Source organism: Ascaphus truei, chromosome 21 (genome assembly GCF_040206685.1).
Source record: "Ascaphus truei isolate aAscTru1 chromosome 21, aAscTru1.hap1, whole genome shotgun sequence".
Classification (NCBI taxonomy): domain Eukaryota; kingdom Metazoa; phylum Chordata; class Amphibia; order Anura; family Ascaphidae; genus Ascaphus; species Ascaphus truei.
The window spans coordinates 20,946,575-20,964,288 of NC_134503.1; the positions used below are offsets into that span (position 1 = coordinate 20,946,575).

At 40.6% G+C, this 17,714-nt stretch overlaps 1 protein-coding gene across 10 annotated transcripts in view; it reads left to right on the forward strand.

Annotated features, from left to right (window-relative positions):
• The window catches only part of GRIN1 (glutamate ionotropic receptor NMDA type subunit 1), a 197,752-nt gene that overhangs the window by 113,598 nt on the left and 66,440 nt on the right, over positions 1 to 17,714 (forward strand). For all 10 annotated transcript variants that reach the window (XM_075579303.1, XM_075579306.1, XM_075579305.1 and 7 more), the window contains 3 exons: positions 3,407 to 3,571; positions 5,412 to 5,530; positions 12,209 to 12,321. In XM_075579303.1, the coding sequence (XP_075435418.1) occupies positions 3,407 to 3,571; positions 5,412 to 5,530; positions 12,209 to 12,321 (397 nt within the window). The remainder of the gene's footprint in view (positions 1 to 3,406; positions 3,572 to 5,411; positions 5,531 to 12,208; positions 12,322 to 17,714) is intronic.

Below are 17,714 nucleotides of genomic sequence, written 5' to 3' on the forward strand. Positions count from 1 at the left end.
TGGAGTCTGGGTGTGCTGGCCGCAAGATATTAGAGAAACAAAAGCGTGACCTGGGTGAGGAGCTCGAGGCTCTGAAGACTGAGCGGGATGCTACGTTGGACTCTACTGCTACCCAACAGGAGGTTTCTCAGATGAAGTTTGAGAAAAATGTTACAAACCTAAAACAGACACTTGGGCCACAGAAGCAGTCCATGGAAAAGATGGCGGTAGAGTTAAAAAGGAATGAGGCTCCACGGAACAATAATGCACAGGTGTCTCGACTACAGGAAAGGGTATTGGCCCATCTCAAGAGTCTGTATCCCACAGAAACGAATGACCATGAAGACAATGGTACAGTGAGTGCTGGAGATACCGCTCAACTGCAAAACGAGATGGCAACATTTGAACCGCCCAAGCAAGTTGTGCGCGCCTGTAAGCGTGACAATAATGCCGTTGCACTACCACAGTCTACTTTCCACAAGGCACAAAATGGAATGACCAAGTTGCGATGGAGTAGCACAGTAAGAATCCAGCCGTGCTGCGTTGCCAATGGGGTTCAAAGTGGATTCCTTGTCATGAGGGCAGCCACTGTAAAGATACAGACTCGGATGAGAATGGTATGGAAGTTTGTCCGTGATTGTAAGACGAGAAAGACCTCACAGATTGTCAAGCGACTCTCCCACTGGAGTAAGTTAAGGAATAAAGATAGGGAGAGGCCCAAGCCTACGAGTCTGCCAACTGTAATAGAGAGGCGCCATGGGGTGCAATTGGGGTTAATAAGAATCCCGCCCAAGTTGAAGTACTGAAGATAAATGCTGTGGAACCAAACACAGAACTTGTGGTAAATGACAGGTCTCTAGTCTCAAACGCTGAAGGTACGCTGATGGAGAAAGATCCAAAAGCCATCACCGATAGTGCCTAGGTACTGTCTTCACAAGAGAAGGCCAAACAGTCACTGGCGAGTGAACGCAAAGATCTGACCAACGAGGTCAAGGCTCTTCTGCAGGGTGGGAGACTCTGAGCACAAGAGCAAGAAGATGAAGATGCATCTTCAGGATATGCAGGTCAAGGTCACAGAGCGGGATAGAGTCCAGACTGAGCTGGCAGAGAGAGTGAACAGACTGCAGGATTCTCAGGAACTTTTCCAAAAAGCAACACGCCAAAGGCTGAGCTTCAACACTAAAATGTAACACGTGAAAGACAAGAAAGTAGAAAAATACTAGTCTGCAGACCCAGAAGGACTAGTACTTGCCCCAAAGGAACAACTCTTTAACTGGAAGCCAAGGAAAAAGAGATGGATGTCAGATGTCTCTGACAAAGAAGCTGGTCCACGGGAATAGTGCATGCTGGGGTGGGGGATATGTGATAACACCACTGTCCTCTAGGTGCTGGAATAAGCAGCTACGGGACTTTCCAACACACAGAGAGTTAATCTTCCTAGAGAAGCCAGCAGCAGCTGCTGCCTAATTGAGCAGGCTGAACTCCTGATTGCTCATGGTGTTTTGAATGAACAAGGAAGTGTTTTAAGGCAGACACAGAGCTGCCATACTGAGAGACTGACTATTGTTCCCAGAGAACGGGGACAGAGAAGAGTTCTCCCCAGCTATGTGAAGCTGGCACAGTCCCCTAGGCTCACTGGATGGTGGTCGCAGAGCCTGCTGGGACTGCCTGGGTTGTTAATCCCAGGAAGAAGGAAGGACGAGAGACAGTGCTGAAGTGGGGATGTCCTGTCCTTAACATTGGACTTATAGAGGAGAGATTCTCTGAGCTCTTGTACGGCTGAGCTCCCCTACAGTAGGAAGGAAGGACACGAGGCTGCGATGTGGGGATGTCTGCTACAAACCCTGGAGTAACAGATAAGCAAAACACTTTATTGCTGTTTTCAGAGACTGTATATGTTCAGCTGTAATAGTACCTATTTGGGTTGGTAACCAGCTTAGCTGTCCATCCAGGTACTAAGGGTAGAAACTGAATGTGTAGTTAGTCTCCTAAGAGGAGTAGGAGTTTATTTTATGATTTTGTTTTGACATAAATGGATGGTGGATCTGTTAGTGTATTATTTGTCCTTGTAAATAAACCCCATATAGAGAAATACTATGTTTCCTGCTTTTAAGCTGGGACATAAGATCCTACGCTGTGACGGAGACATCACAACTTGCAGTGCTATGTTTGAATTCACAGCGGCATTCAATCTGAATATCTTCCGTGTACATCTGTATCACCCCAAAAGCAGGCAGCCTTTGGCTCAGGGTGTGAGCCATTACAGTAGGTGATATTAAAGCTTCTCTATTTCAATCTGAAACTCACCAGCCCTGTATCCCCTGTACCCAATTTTCCAACTCTACTGTATCTGTCCATGAAATGTCTGTGAATTGACTGTATAACTCTGTTCATTTAATGTAACCATGTATTGTTATAACTCTGTGCCCAGGATATACTTGAAAACGAGAGGTAACTCTCAATGTATTACTTCCTGGTAATAGATAGTAATGCTGCACACCAAAAATATATAAGGTAAAGATACTTGCAATAACCGCTGCTCCTGGCTCAGGGAAACCTGTCTATAAATTCCTATACTTATTGAAAATAGATGCCAGTCACTTGAAAAAGACCTCACTGAAGGTTGAAATGTCGTGCTGTTCTGACACAATAAATTCTATGGAAAATCCGCAGTGCCCTGGATCCTCTATTTTTACTTCCTGGTAAAACATTTTATAAATAAATTAACATAATTAAATAATGGATTACACATTGTAATCATGGTAGAATAGGTAAAGGCAGTTTAGTAGGATTCATGCATTCCTTTCTTGTCTTAAGTAGTAATCTGAACGATCCCCAGATACAGTAAATATATCAGAAGGATGCATTAAAACTGTTTATAAATTCATCACAAGAAGATCAACGTTATGATAGTCATAGCTTAAAATAACGGCACATGGTCCATGTTTACATATTTACTACCACCTTTTGGCCCTGTAAGACACCTTACTGTTAATCCACTTAAATCGAATGGCATTATCCATATCCATCAACCTTTTAGGGTTGACTATAGACATTAGAAGTATTATGCATCATAGGTGTGGTAAGCTAAAAAGAGATTCATGTTAGCTGTTGTTTGCCAGAAGGAAACAATAAATGTTTTGCTTTGCGATTATGCATACAAATATTGTGTTTTATATTACAAACAGCAGGTCCAATGATTATTATTTGATTGTACCTTCATGTGCAATCACTTTTTCCCTCTGTTCCTAGTAGATATAGTTGTAATCGAGTTTACATACTGTATGTTCCCAGTGCTTTAAACTTAAGAGCCATAAACAGCTTATATAAAGCTTATAAAAGCGTACTTATGGAAAGCCACAGAGACTAGAGGAGTGAGAGAAAAGGCATAACAAATAATCCCAAAGTTGATGTGTTATCTTTTCAGGTCAATAACAGCAACAAGAAGGAGTGGAATGGGATGATGGGAGAGTTACTAAGTGGACAAGCGGACATGATAGTCGCACCTCTCACTATCAACAATGAACGGGCACAATACATAGAGTTTTCCAAACCTTTTAAATACCAGGGCCTCACCATCCTTGTTAAAAAGGTAATCGCTTTTACAACATTATCATATCAGAATATGTACAGTAAGAAGATTATGGCCTGGATTCACTAAACATGCTTAAACTGGAGTTGATATCGAGAACATTAAAAATGACCAATTGTGCTTTAAAATGTACTACACCGTATTTACTAAGAATGATTTATTTAGAAATTGGTGGTGATACAAAAAATGTGTTAACAATGCGTCAATAGATTTAAAGTTAAAATATGCGTTAACACTTCGAAGCAGCTCTATTGTTTTCTATTGTGTGTTGTGTGGAGGGGGGGGGGAAGAAGGAGGAGAAATACCCCAATGTTGCACAGGGTAATGTACAAGGATTTGTTACAAAATCCTATTATGAATTATTTAACCCTCTTGTTTTTTTTTTCAAATATTCAATTTTCGTCAAATTTTGGTTAAAAAACAAACAAACTTTGCAAGACCAATGTGGCCAATTTGTGCCCTTTTTTTGTGAATCTCTATTTATGGGGTCATCACACAGCAAGGGTGCATAAAATACAATCCCAAAGCTTAATGGTTTGTTTTTATATTGGACAAAAAAACCTTCCACTTTAAGGCCCCTATTCAATAATTTCCATAAATATTTCCGTACGCGTGTAACACAAACATTTTTGTTTTCTGCGCATTCTTTTCATTGCGTGATCTATAGAAAAAAGCTGCTGTTATTTGTGTTCCCAATGCCGGGAAAGTCCAGTTTTTCTCCGCACAGTAGGAATGCAACATGCCTTACACACTTGGAAAAGTACTGACAGCCATTGATTTTTCCATTGGTGACGATTGTTAGAAGCTAGGGAGCGATGTCAGCTTAAACTTGGAGCATTTCTTTGATGCAGAATGAAGAGAGAATAGTGATGCACATTTTGGAATGCAGAATCTTATACTGTACTTCTCACTATAGTGTGTGCACCATGCAACTCCCTCCCTAACTCCTCTTACTGACGCTCCTTATGTCAAAAGCTAGTGCACACGGCCCTAAATTATAGCAAAGTACTTTGATATTTGAAGAATGAAAATTCCCCAGTTTTGGTTCAAAATTGTCTTGATATATAGACCCCTAATTGACGTCTCAAATAAACGGGGGTAAATTAAATTATTTAAATAGTATTCAAATTATTAGCATTGATTAAATAATTACTACATTCTTGCATTAGAAATTGCCATGTCAGCATCAGTTGAACCCATACATTCATTTACAGCTCCCTCTCAATGTTGTATGGCCCAGCTGAGAGAAAGATTACAAGTACCCAGTCTTAGCAACTTCATAAAGCGTAATGGGACATTTTACCTTAGTGCTTCTATTTCATAACTCACCTTGCAGTATCTTCTGCTTTCGGAAAGTGTCTTGCAGAATAGAACTGCTTAGTATATATACTGTATGCCCATTTGTGTTGGAATCAGCTTGACACTGACAAAGAGGTGGAACTAGTCACTTGTGGGCACTGGTGCAAGGACAAGGGCCAAGGTGGCAATGGAGGGAGCTCACCCAGGCAGTGATTGTGGAAGTTGGACCCAACTTCCAGTAGGGTCTAACTTCTGGTGCTAGGACAACATTGGTGGGCTCCCTCTGCCACCGCCGGGTAAGGTCATGCACCACGGGTAGGGACCAGGAAGGGCGTGCAGAGTTAGAGGCGCCTTTAGAAATGCCAGAACGCTGTTCCGGCTGGTAAAATAAGTACCGGAACCTCATTCAGGATCGTGGAGGATGTGCCCCTTAAGGTGGTTTGCCCTGGTGCAACCGAAGCGGCGGCACATATGGTAGCTCCACCACTGCTCTGACGTGTTTCAGGTTCACCTTCTAATGTATGTGTATTTTCTCTGTCAGGAAATCCCAAGGAGCACGTTAGACTCATTTATGCAACCGTTTCAGAGCACACTTTGGCTTCTGGTTGGACTGTCAGTCCACGTTGTAGCAGTTATGTTGTATCTGCTGGATCGCTTCAGGTAAGTAACTTGTAGGTTAAAGCATTGGACAAGCAGTATATTGAAACCTTTCTTGCAATAGAATGTAGTTCGTATTTAACGTTATACTGTCGCAAATAACGGTAAAGCTTAAGAAATATTATATTCTGCTGTTTTGGATTTGACTTTGGTTTCGCCTAAAGGCTGTTGGTTTTGGAGTGTGTATGTATGTATGTATGTACGTACGTACGTTCGTACACACACACACACACACACACACACACACACACACACACACACACACACACACACACACACACACACACTGTGTGTGTATGTATATATATTAAAAGGGAATAATATATATATATATATATATATATGTGCAAATATAATATAATCATGCTACTTGCTATAAAACTAACTATAAAACACAATTATTATTAAAATACAGTGCTGCTTAGTAAAAAAAACATAAATTCTGTCTCTTTGAAATCACTTAAGAAGCGCATCCACGTACAATCATAAATAAGGGAGAAAATAAAAAATAAATATAGTATACTGTATTGTAGGATTGTGAAAAAGCCAACTTAGTAAAGTCATTACACTCACATTCTTTGAATACATTTAGGTTCAAACAAATCTATAGAATGCTCCAATCCGGGGGCGCAACTAGAGTAAAACAAGACGATAATAATTGTGCTATATCTTCAAACACAAAGAATACAAATAAATCTACAGTATGTCTTATGCTCTCACTTATGCAAGGTAGGTGTAGTGTAGGCCTTGACATATTCCCTCCACAGCTTCCCACCCAGGGTCAGGTACTGTACACACAGTAGGAAGAAGAGACTATTATACTATCCATATCAGTTTTAATACAGGCTATAGAGAAAAGCAGATTCATATATGCCCTCAGAAAGAGCGGTAAATGCAGGGCCCAAAAGGAGCAGTAATCACCGCCATTTCCGGTATCGCATTCCAGGATATCCGGGTACCTGCATCACTTCCTGTTTGCACTCTGCTTGATGGCTACAGCTCTGTGGATGTGCTTGCCTCCATGGGTTGCAGGAAATGGATGCCCAATGCGTTTGGCCAAGTAGTTGGCTTCTACAGAAGTCTATTGCAAGTTCCAGTCTCTCCCTCCCATATATACCTTCCCCCCATGATGTCACTAATTGCCCTTACTGCTGGTGAAATCTCATGTCCTCCAACCTTAAGGGATGCCACTGAGTCCTTTGTACTGCCCTTGGGATGAATAGTTCATTTGAATGCTCCTTGTACTGTCCCTGAATATATTTGTGTATAGTTATCATATCCCCTCTTAGACTCCTCTTTTCTAATGTAAATAAATCTAATTTAGCTAGCCTCTCCTCATAAGTTAGATTTTCCATCCCCTTTATTAATTTGGTGGCTCTTCTCTGCACTATAATGTCTTTTCTTAGGATTGGTACCCAAAATTGTACTCCATATTCAAGGTGTGGTCTTACCCACATGGTTCTTTAGCAGTGCAGTGCCTCCATCTGCTGTAGACTCCAGATAGAGAAGATGATCTCCTACAGTAGAACTATCACCGCTCCCCCCAGTAAGATCACACACTAGGCAGGAGCATAACAACAGGAATGGTTTATTCTCTTGGTCTGTGCAGTACAGGAACAAGGCAGATCTCTGCCCACTGCAGTGTCTAGGATGGTTAACCTGAGGATGGTCCCTGGACTACCACTACAGGTCAGGGCCCCTGCAGCTGTCATAGCTCTTCCCTACTCCCTTATCAGGAGTCAGGGTATAGGTCCACACTCGCTTTTCACCCAAGGGGAAGAGGAGAAGGAAAGGCCCCAATCTCAGGCTCCCTGTGTGCGACCTGCCTCTCTCAGTGGGGAGAGGCACTACTAAATTTGGGGCGGCACTGCCCTTAAGTACAGCCAGGAGGAGGGCACCAGGTCTGTACAATAATTGATCATGATCAGGCCTGATGTCACCGCCTCCCACTGTCACTTCAGTGCAGCATCAAGGAGGGGGAAAACCCCATGATGACTACTGGCAGCCTGTTCTAGCAGGGCTTACTGCCAGGAGTAGGGCAGGTTAGTAGCCAAAGGTGGCATGGCTACATCAAAAATCAGCGAAAAAGAGAGAAATCTCCTTTCCAAATCATAATTTGAGGAACTGTTTAAATGAGGATCCATTTTTAGATTAATCTTATTATAAAAGAGAGATTTATTAATACGAGATACAGAAGAATTTCATGAAGGAAAATGTTATATTGTTTATAAGGCAATATAACAAAAAACACATGATACTAATAATTTTGTGCTTTTTAATTAATAATAGTCAGCATGGATTTATGAAGGATAAATCATGCCAAACTAACATTTGTTTCTTTGAGGAGGTAAGTATGAATTTAGACCAGGGTAATGCAGTTGATGTGGTCTACTTAGATTTTGCAAAGGCTTTTGATACGGTTTCACACAAGAGATTGGTGTACAAAATAAAGCAAATTGAACTCAGTAATAATATATGCACCTGGATTGAAAACTGGTTAAAGGACAGACAACAGAGGATTGCCATAAATGGAACTTTTTCAGGTTGGGCTAAAGTCATGAGTGGAGTTCCTCAGGGATCGGTACTGGGACCCCTGCTTTTTAACTTGTTTATTAATGACCTTGAGGTTGGGATCGAGAGCAAAGTCTCTATATTTGCTGATGATACTAAATTGTGTAAGGTAATAGAATCAGAGCAGGATGTAATTTCTCTTCAGAAGGACTTGGAGAGACTGGAAACGTGGGCAGATAAATGGCAGATGAGGTTTAATACAGATAAATGTAAGGTTATGCATTTGGGATGCAAGAATAAAAATGCGAATTACAAATTAAATGGGGATGAATTGGGGGAATCCTTGATGAAGAAGGATTTAGGAGTGCTTGTAGACAGCAGGCTTAGCAATAGTGCCCAAAGTCATGCAGTAGCTGCAAAGGCAAACAAGATCTTATCTCGCATCAAATGGGAAATGGATGGAAGGGAAGTAAACATAATTATGCCCCTTTACAAAGCATTAGTAAGACCACACCTTGAATATGGAGTACAATTTTGGGCACCAATCCTAAGAAAAGACATTATGAAACTAGAGAGAGTGCAGAGAAGAGCCACCACATTAATAAAGGGGATGGACAATCTAACTTATGAGGAGAGGCTAGCTAAATTAGACTTATTTACCTTAGAAAAGAGGCGTCTAAGAGAGGATATGATAACTATATACAAATATATTCTAGGACAATACAAGGAGCATTCAAAAGAACTATTCATCCCAAGGGCAGTACAAAGCACTCAGGGGCATCCCTTTAGGTTGGAGGAAAGGAGATTTCCCCAGCAACAAAGGAAAGGGTTCTTTACAGTAAGGGCAGTTAAATGTGGAATTCATTACCCATGGAGACTGCGATGGCAGATACAATAGATTTGTTAAAAAAAAAAGGTTGGACATCTTTTTAGAAAGGAAAGGTATACCAAATAAGTATACATGGGAAGGATGTTGATCCAGGGATTAATCCGATTGCCAATTCTTGGAGTCAGGAAGGAATTTATTTTTCCCCTTATGAGCTATCATTGGATGATGTGACTCTGGGGTTTTGTTTGCCTTCCTCTGGATCAATAAGTATAGATATACAGTATGATAAATTATCTGTTGTCTAAATGTATCATAGGTTGAACTTGATGGACGTAAGTCTTTTTTTAACCTCATCTACTATGTAACTATGTACATCTGTAAGCATTTACATGTATATTAAAAGATTTTTTTTATCTGCATGCCCGAATATTATTTAAAAAATATATAAAAATTAAAAAAATGTCCTTTGCTCCAAGTTGCATAAAATCAAGAATTGAAGGAAGATAACACCTGGCTAAGACCTAAAACATCCAGCTTTTTTTAGATGTAACTCTGTAGACACGAGGTTAATAAAACTAGTCAATTCACATAATAAACCACAGGGGAAACATTTGCATGAAATCATTTGTAAAATGTAGAAGGGAATGGTATGTCTGTCCTTTAGATTGCCCATGTGGCTTACAGTATGTGGGAAGAACAAGTAAGATGGACCCCTAAGGGTAAGGATTTGAGAGAATTTTCAAAATATCCATAATGGACTTGTTACGCATAACGTATCCCAACACTTCAAAACATTTCATAATTCATATTTCCTAGGACTAGGTCCAGGGGGTCCCATTCCAGGTCTCATTCACAAGCATAGACCCACCACAGTTCCCAATCACAAGCATGGACCCCAGACACAGGTCCCATTCACAAGCATGGACCCCCAACAGGTCCCATTCACAAGCATGGATCCCCCCACAGGTCCCATTCACAAGGATGGACCCCTACAGGTCCCATTCACAAGCATTGACCACTCACAGGTCCCATTTACAAGTATGGACCCCCCCACAGGTCCCATTCACAAGAATGGACCCCCACAGGACCTATTCACATGCATGGACCCTTCACAGTTCCCATTCAAAAACATGGACCCCCCACAGGTCCCATTCACAATCACGGACCCCCCACAGGTCCCATTCACAAGCATGGACCCCCTACAGGTCCCATTCACAAGCATGGACCCCCTACAGGTCCCATTCACAAGCATTGACCCCCCACAGGTCCCATTCACAAGCATGGACCCCTACAGCACAATCGTGGCAGACACTATCCCCAGCGCCGTTTACTTTTGCTTTTTAGTCGGCGGCACTGGGGACAGTAATTCTTGTTGCATCTGTATCGTACCCTGGGAGAGGAGTGGTGGATTGAACCTTTCCAGGCTTCCACTTACAGTACCTTGCATATGTGAGTGCATTAGACATAAAAATATCCCTATTTTTATCTTTTGTGTTTGAAAATATTGCACAACCGTTGCCTCCTTGTTTTTCCCTGTTTGCCCTCGTTCTAGAATCTTTGGGACAAATTGGAAAGTCTTGGAAGAGTGGCACCATTTTAAGTGTTGATTCATTAACTCTCTTACACGTGCCACAATAACCTTTATAAGGTGTTAAGAATATATATATTTAAAATGTTGTACACATACAGGTAATTTATAACACTATCTTTAATAGGTTGTGCCCTTAATTACTTTTCCAATAAATCCATGGGTGCATAGATACATGCATACTCCCTACCCACTATTGAAGAACAGAAACTTAATAAAGAACCCAGTAAAAGAAAGAAATTATGTAAGACCCAAAATCAATACCAAGTTATTAAGTCAGTGCGGATGTAGCGAATTTAACTTTTAAATCCAGAATGTTTTACATTAAGATAATAGATCCTGATGGATTATGTCCATTACACAATCAAACATTATTTGAAACACTGTGTATGGAATCCTTTTTCTAATGTCCTACATCTATCATACTATAGTATATACTGTAATTATAATTGTATTGTTCCCACAATTATTTACAGTTCTACAAGGATACACTTCCTATGGGATAAGGACACAGAGCTCTTTACGTGTTACTTAAAGAATAGAAAAATTCCAGAACAGTGGAACTATAGTTATTATCATCCATACAATAGGAGACAAAGAAGAACTCATGACAAATCAATCAGTCAACTTCCAGCAGCAACAGACCCTGAGCATTGTTTAGCCTAGAGAGCAAGATGGAATTTGCAGGGTATACGACACAATAGACAATATCCAAGTTGTATAAGAAGTGATTTCTCGAACATAATGAATATGATCTACAGATGCAACTGCCAGTTTGAGACCACTTGTCAAAGAAAATCTGTGACCATCTCGCAGTAACTTGTGAGATAGTCCACAGAAGGCTGTATTGGCCCATCGGATTAACACAGTGGGGGTCCCTGCATTTGAATGGGCCTCGCAGCTCCGTAGGATTCACACAGAATGAATTCCATTCAGATGCAGGGACCCCCGCTGTGTTGTAGTCTGGCTGCAGAAATCTCGCAGCATTGGATGGGTTTTAGTGCAGAATTCTCAAGGCAAGCGGTCTACAACCGGGCTAAAATTGCAGCTGTACACTCAGTTTAGGATTTGTAAATTACCAAAAAGCATTGAATGCATTAAGAAGTCAAAATGCGCCAACACTACCTTTTGCATCCTACGTAAAATGGAATATTCTGCTTTTTATCGAAATATGTTGTGATACCTGGGAAAACACTGCCACGAGCTACATTTGTATGTACACAAAACTTCTCTTGTTGATACTGTAGTTGCCAAATCACGCACCTCTGCACATGCAACACAATTTGGAAGAAATTATATTGACACAAAGAGGCATACAGTAAAATGCCTCTATTTGGTCCACTTTTGTTCTAAAATAGCCTTAATTAATCTCCCTTATTGTGTTACAGTATAACCAACTGGTATGTTGTCATATAATTTATACAATATCTAGCATTATTTCTCAATGCACCAAATACATAGATTGCAAGCTCATCTGGGTAGGGATGGTGTCTGTAACATTCTTATGTGCTGCGTACAGCACCCTCTACTGTAATTGTGAAGCACTTTGGGTGCCATTGGGAGAAAAGCAGAATATTAAATAAAATTATTATTATTATTATTTGGTACTTCAGGATGATTTAGGATGTAGAGTACTCAGTTGAGAGAACCTTTATCAAGCAGAAAATACATTGAATCTAACACTTTTAGCTATTATAATTATTATAAGTTTGCCAGTATGTTCACTAATGATTGTGTGTGTGATGTTTTTCAGTCCATTTGGCCGTTTTAAAGTAAACAGTGAAGAAGAAGAGGAAGATGCCCTGACACTATCTTCAGCCATGTGGTTTTCTTGGGGTGTGCTCTTAAATTCTGGTATTGGAGAAGGTGAGATACTCATATTTCTACATAGTGCTGACGCTGCTGTGCATAGAGTATATTTTTGCAGACACTAGGTACCTGCCTAGAAGAGCTAACAATACATTTTTTATATCTTTGCTCTTACCTGTCGCTATGTACCTCCTCTTCTTTTCTCAAAGCTGTCTTACCTACTGCTCCCCACAAGGTTTAAATTAATTGTATTCAACACAGTATTTGCACTTGATCCTTTTGTCTACTGCTCCCTACATCTGGAACTCTCTTCCCCATACTCTCTGTTAAGCTCCCTCTCTCTTCATCTTCAAGACCCATCCGAAAATGTCGCCTCTACAATTAAGCAATTCCATAGTACTGTTAAATGTCCCCATGACCCAATAAATATACCTATTTAGTATATCCCTGTATACCTTTCCTTTCCTAAAAGATGTCCAACCTTTTTTTGAACAAATCTATTGTATCTGCCATCACAATCTCCATGGGTAATGAATTCCACATTTTTACTGCCCTTACTTTAAAGAACCCTTTCCTTTGTTGCTGGTGAAATCTCCTTTCCTCCAACCTTAAGGGATGTCCCCGAGTCCTTTGTACTGCCCGTGGGATTAACAGTTTTTTTTAAAGTTCCCTTTACTGTCCCCGAATATATTTGTATATAGTTATCATATCCCGTCCTAGACGCCTCTTTTCTAATATAAATACATTTTATTTTGCTAGCCCCTCCTCATGAATTAGTTGTCCACCCCCTTTATTAGTTTGGTGGTTCTTCTCTGCACTCTCTCTAGTTCCATAATGTCTTTTCTAATGAGTGGTGAACAAAATTGTACTCCATATTCAAGGTGTGCTCTTACTACTGCTTTGTAAAGGGGCATAATTATGTTTATTTCCCTTCCATCCATTGCCCGTTTAATGCAAGATAAGAACTTGTTTGCCTTTGCAGCTACTGCATGACTTTGGGCACTATTGCTAAGCCTGCTGTCTACAAGCACTCCTAAATCATTCTCCATCAAGGATTCCCCCAATTTATCCCCATTTAATTTGGAAGTCCCCTGTTTATTCTTGCTTCCCAAATGCTTAACCTTACATTTATCTGTATTAAAGCTGCAGTTCAAGCTCCCGTTTTTTTTTTGTTTTTTTTTACTTCAATAGTTTCATGTGGGCAATCTCTACTTACCTAAAGAACTGCATAGCTGCCGGTCAATTCGTTCTCCATCTATTGATCGGCGAAGTTTGGTGACATCTTTAGATCTGGGGAATGTAAATGGTTGCTACAGAACAAGCATGCTTGTTAAAATAGAATACAAGAAAATTGGTCTTTCAAAGTTGTTGTTTTTTAAAACAGGAAATGCTAAAAGTATTTTTTCTTACTACAGAACTGATTTATTAAAAAACCCACACATGCAGGATATTGCTTGAACTGCAGCTTTAAACCTCATCTGCCATTTACCTGCCCAAGTTTCCAGTCTCTCCAAGTCCTTCTGGAGAGATCTCATACAAATGAGATTTTTTTTGTAGCAATATTAATGCATAGATAATTTGTAATATATATATAGCAAAAAGTGCATCAAATTGTATTTTGTTTTTAAATGATTTTGCATCAATTGTATTGTATTGTATGTCTTTATTTATATAGCGCCATTAATGTACATAGCGCTTCACAGTCGTAATACACGTGGTAATCAAATAAATAACAGATAATATAAATAACAGATCATGGGAATAAATGCTTTAGACATAAAAGTAACATTAAGGAAGAGGAGTCCCTGCCCCGAGGAGCTTACAGTCTAATTGGTAGGTGGGGAGAACGTACAGAGACAGAAGGAGGGAGTTCTGGTAAGGGCGTCTGCAGGGGGCCAAGCTTTATGTATCGTGTTCAGAATATTCACAGTGCTATTCATATGCTTCTTTAAGCAGATGTGTTAGAATGTGGGTCTTAAAGGTGGATAGAGAGGGTGCTAGTCGGGTACTGAGGGGAAGGGCATTCCAGAGGTGTGGGGCAGTCAGTGAAAAAGGTTTAAGGCGGGAGAGGGCTTTAGATACAAAGGGGGTAGAAAGAAGACATCCTTGAGAAGAATGCTTCAATATTTGAAACCAACTTAGGGGCCTATGCACTAAGCGGCGATAAAAAACCATTACCAGGCTAGGGGTGTCTGGGGCCCCTCAGGTGATTCCCACGGGTGTTTGGGGGCCCTCGGGTGTTCTCAGTTGGTGTCTGTGGGTCCTCGGGTGGTGTTCGGGGGTCCCTGTTGGACTGCCGTGACTATCCTGTTGCTAAAAAACAAATGTGGAAGACATTGCAATAAATACACCTCCCCCCAACACATACTGTCCCGGCCAAGCTTATTCTAAAGCTTGCCGGGTGCATAGCGGGCTAGCCGCGGGTCTGTTCTCCGTTTAAAAATGGAGTTTCCCACGCGGCGGCCGCTTCAATAGATAAGCGCTAATGGCGCTTACTATTGAAAGCGCCCGAGGCGCGGGAAAACCGTCCGGTTTTCGGCTGAAGACAGTCGCGCGCCGCCCGCGCTATTTTTAAACTGCGGGGGCATCCACATTAGATTCAGCCCGGCCGCAGCAGTACAGTACAGTAATGGGCAAAATAACTATTATCCAGATATGGATAATAGCTCATTTGCCCATTAATAAATAAAACATTAGCCAATGCAGCATAAATAAAGTAAATAAACCTTTCTACTTACTCCTGCCACCATGAAGGGCATCCTTGTCAGTATACTACAGGGCCATGTCCTCCGATGCCAGCAAGAATACAATAAATAATACAATCTAATGGCCCCAAACCCCTTAATCACAGTGGTTAATAACCACTATAGTAATTAAGGGGTTTACCCACCCTTCCCCGCTATTCACCCGAGAGGCGTAACCACCCACCCCGGAACCACTATACCCACCCTGTGCCCATTGATTGGCATAATGGTACAGCATACCCATATATTATGGGCATGATAAGCCACTAAAGCAGTCAAAGGTCACCCTAATAAAAATGCATGAACACCCAATAGACACAAAAATAAAACATATACACAAGCATGTAGAAAAAAGATGCAGCGCACCGCGATCCAAATGAAGAACAGGTCTGGCCAAAAATAGGAGATCTTTATTAAGGTATCATAAAATCAAGGGATGCAACCCTTCTACGCGTTTCGTGCATAGCACTTTATCAAGAAGTGCTTCTACACTGTGTACAGAGCGTTTAAGTAACAATGGCTGCCAAATCTCGCGATATTAGTGACGTCACGATTGCGTCATATCCAATAGAATCTGACTTAACCCGCGCATGCGCATCGCGGCTCTGAACGGGGGAATAACCAGTACTCACCCAATCTCCCCACCACTGCTGGGGAACGCCTCTGGAGGAGTGCCACACAGGGAGGAGTGATACATGGGAGACTGTATCCGCCCCCATCCTGGCTCTGCGTGCCTGCTAGTGGGGAAAAACAGCACAAAAGTTTTATGGAGGCATCTCAGCTATGGATGGCTTAGAAAATTGTACGCATCATGCCATTATTTCACCAGTTGTGCCCACATGTAGTGGGAGACCAGACATCTCCACCTTAACCAGCTAATCATCCTGGATGAACACCGGAGAAGGCTGAAATATGAGGCAAAGTGTCTGTCCCCCAGTCCTGTGGGTCACATATCAAAAAGAATAAAGATAACATGTTTTCAAGCAAAAAATTGTTAACAGAAATTATGAACAAAAGACATATAAATCATTAAATGTTGTTCTAAGTTCCTGGATTTAGAGTGAAATAATGCTGTAGAATCTATTGAATCAAAAAATATATAGGTTGTTTATAATAAAAATGTATATGGCGATACTGGGCAGCCATTTAACAAAAATCAAGACATACAATTTTATTAGTTAAAAAATATATATATATACATGACAAACAAAAATAAAAATAAAAACGATGAATTCGTGTAAAAACAAATAAGCATCCTTGTGATGACAGTGAGATCATAAATAATGTAAACAGCTATATTATAAGTTCCATCTTGTGGGGTACCTAAGGAAGATTTTGTTATTCATATGACTTATAGCATGACAATATTTGTCGAGAAAGCATGGGTCGGACCACAAGAGCCTTAAAGATAAAGATGCAGGAGCACTGCAGATTGATACGGAAGAAAGATCTAGAACACCCTGTATCAAAGCACTTTACAGAATGTGATAAGGGAGGCATCGGAAATTTCTCGTTTGTGGGTATTGAGAAAATTACAAAAAAGGAGAGAGGGGGAGATATTGTGAATACTTTAAACTGTAGAGAATCCTTTTGGATATTCACGCTGAGAACGAGATTTCCCGAAGGGATAAACGTAGAGTGGACCATCAATCATTTCTTGAGATAAAGGCAATATCACAATCTTTCAGATAACATTATGGCTCTCCCTGAAAAAACTTCCCTGTGCTACCAAAGACCAGTCAGTTCTCTCTGACTAAAATTTCCCAGATTAAGGGATAACATAGCTAGCTACAACGTAACTTTATATGCATACAAAGCATAATGTTAATTAAATAAGCAATAATATGAAATCGTTGCCATATACCTAGTCACGAGTCTCTGGTTATTAAAGCCGCTGACTAATTTGCTTTCTCGACAAATATTGTCATGCTATAAGTCATATGAATAACAAAATTTTCCTTAGGTACCCCACAAGATGGAACTTATAATATAGCTGTTTACATTATTTATGATCTCACTGTCATCACAAGGATGCTTATTTGTTTTTACACGAATTCATCGTTTTTATTTTTATTTTTGTTTGTCATGTATATATATATATTTTTTAACTAATAAAATTGTATGTCTTAATTTTTGTTAAATGGCTGCCCAGTATCGCCATATACATTTTTATTATAAACAACCTATATATTTTTTGATTCAATAGATTCTACAGCATTATTTCACTCTAAATCCAGGAACTTAGAACAACATTTAATGATTTATATGTCTTTTGTTCATAATTTCTGTTAACAATTTTTTGCTTGAAAACATGTTATCTTTATTCTTTTTGATATGTGACCCACAGGACTGGGGGACAGACACTTTGCCTCATATTTCAGCCTTCTCCGGTGTTCATCCAGGATGATTAGCTGGTTAAGGTGGAGATGTCTGGTCTCCCACTACATGTGGGCACAACTGGTGAAATAATGGCATGATGCGTACAATTTTCTAAGCCATCCATAGCTGAGATGCCTCCATAAAACTTTTGTGCTGTTTTTCCCCACTAGCAGGCACGCAGAGCCAGGATGGGGGCGGATACAGTCTCCCATGTATCACTCCTCCCTGTGTGGCACTCCTCCAGAGGCGTTCCCCAGCAGTGGTGGGGAGATTGGGTGAGTACTGGTTATTCCCCCGTTCAGAGCCGCGATGCGCATGCGCGGGTTA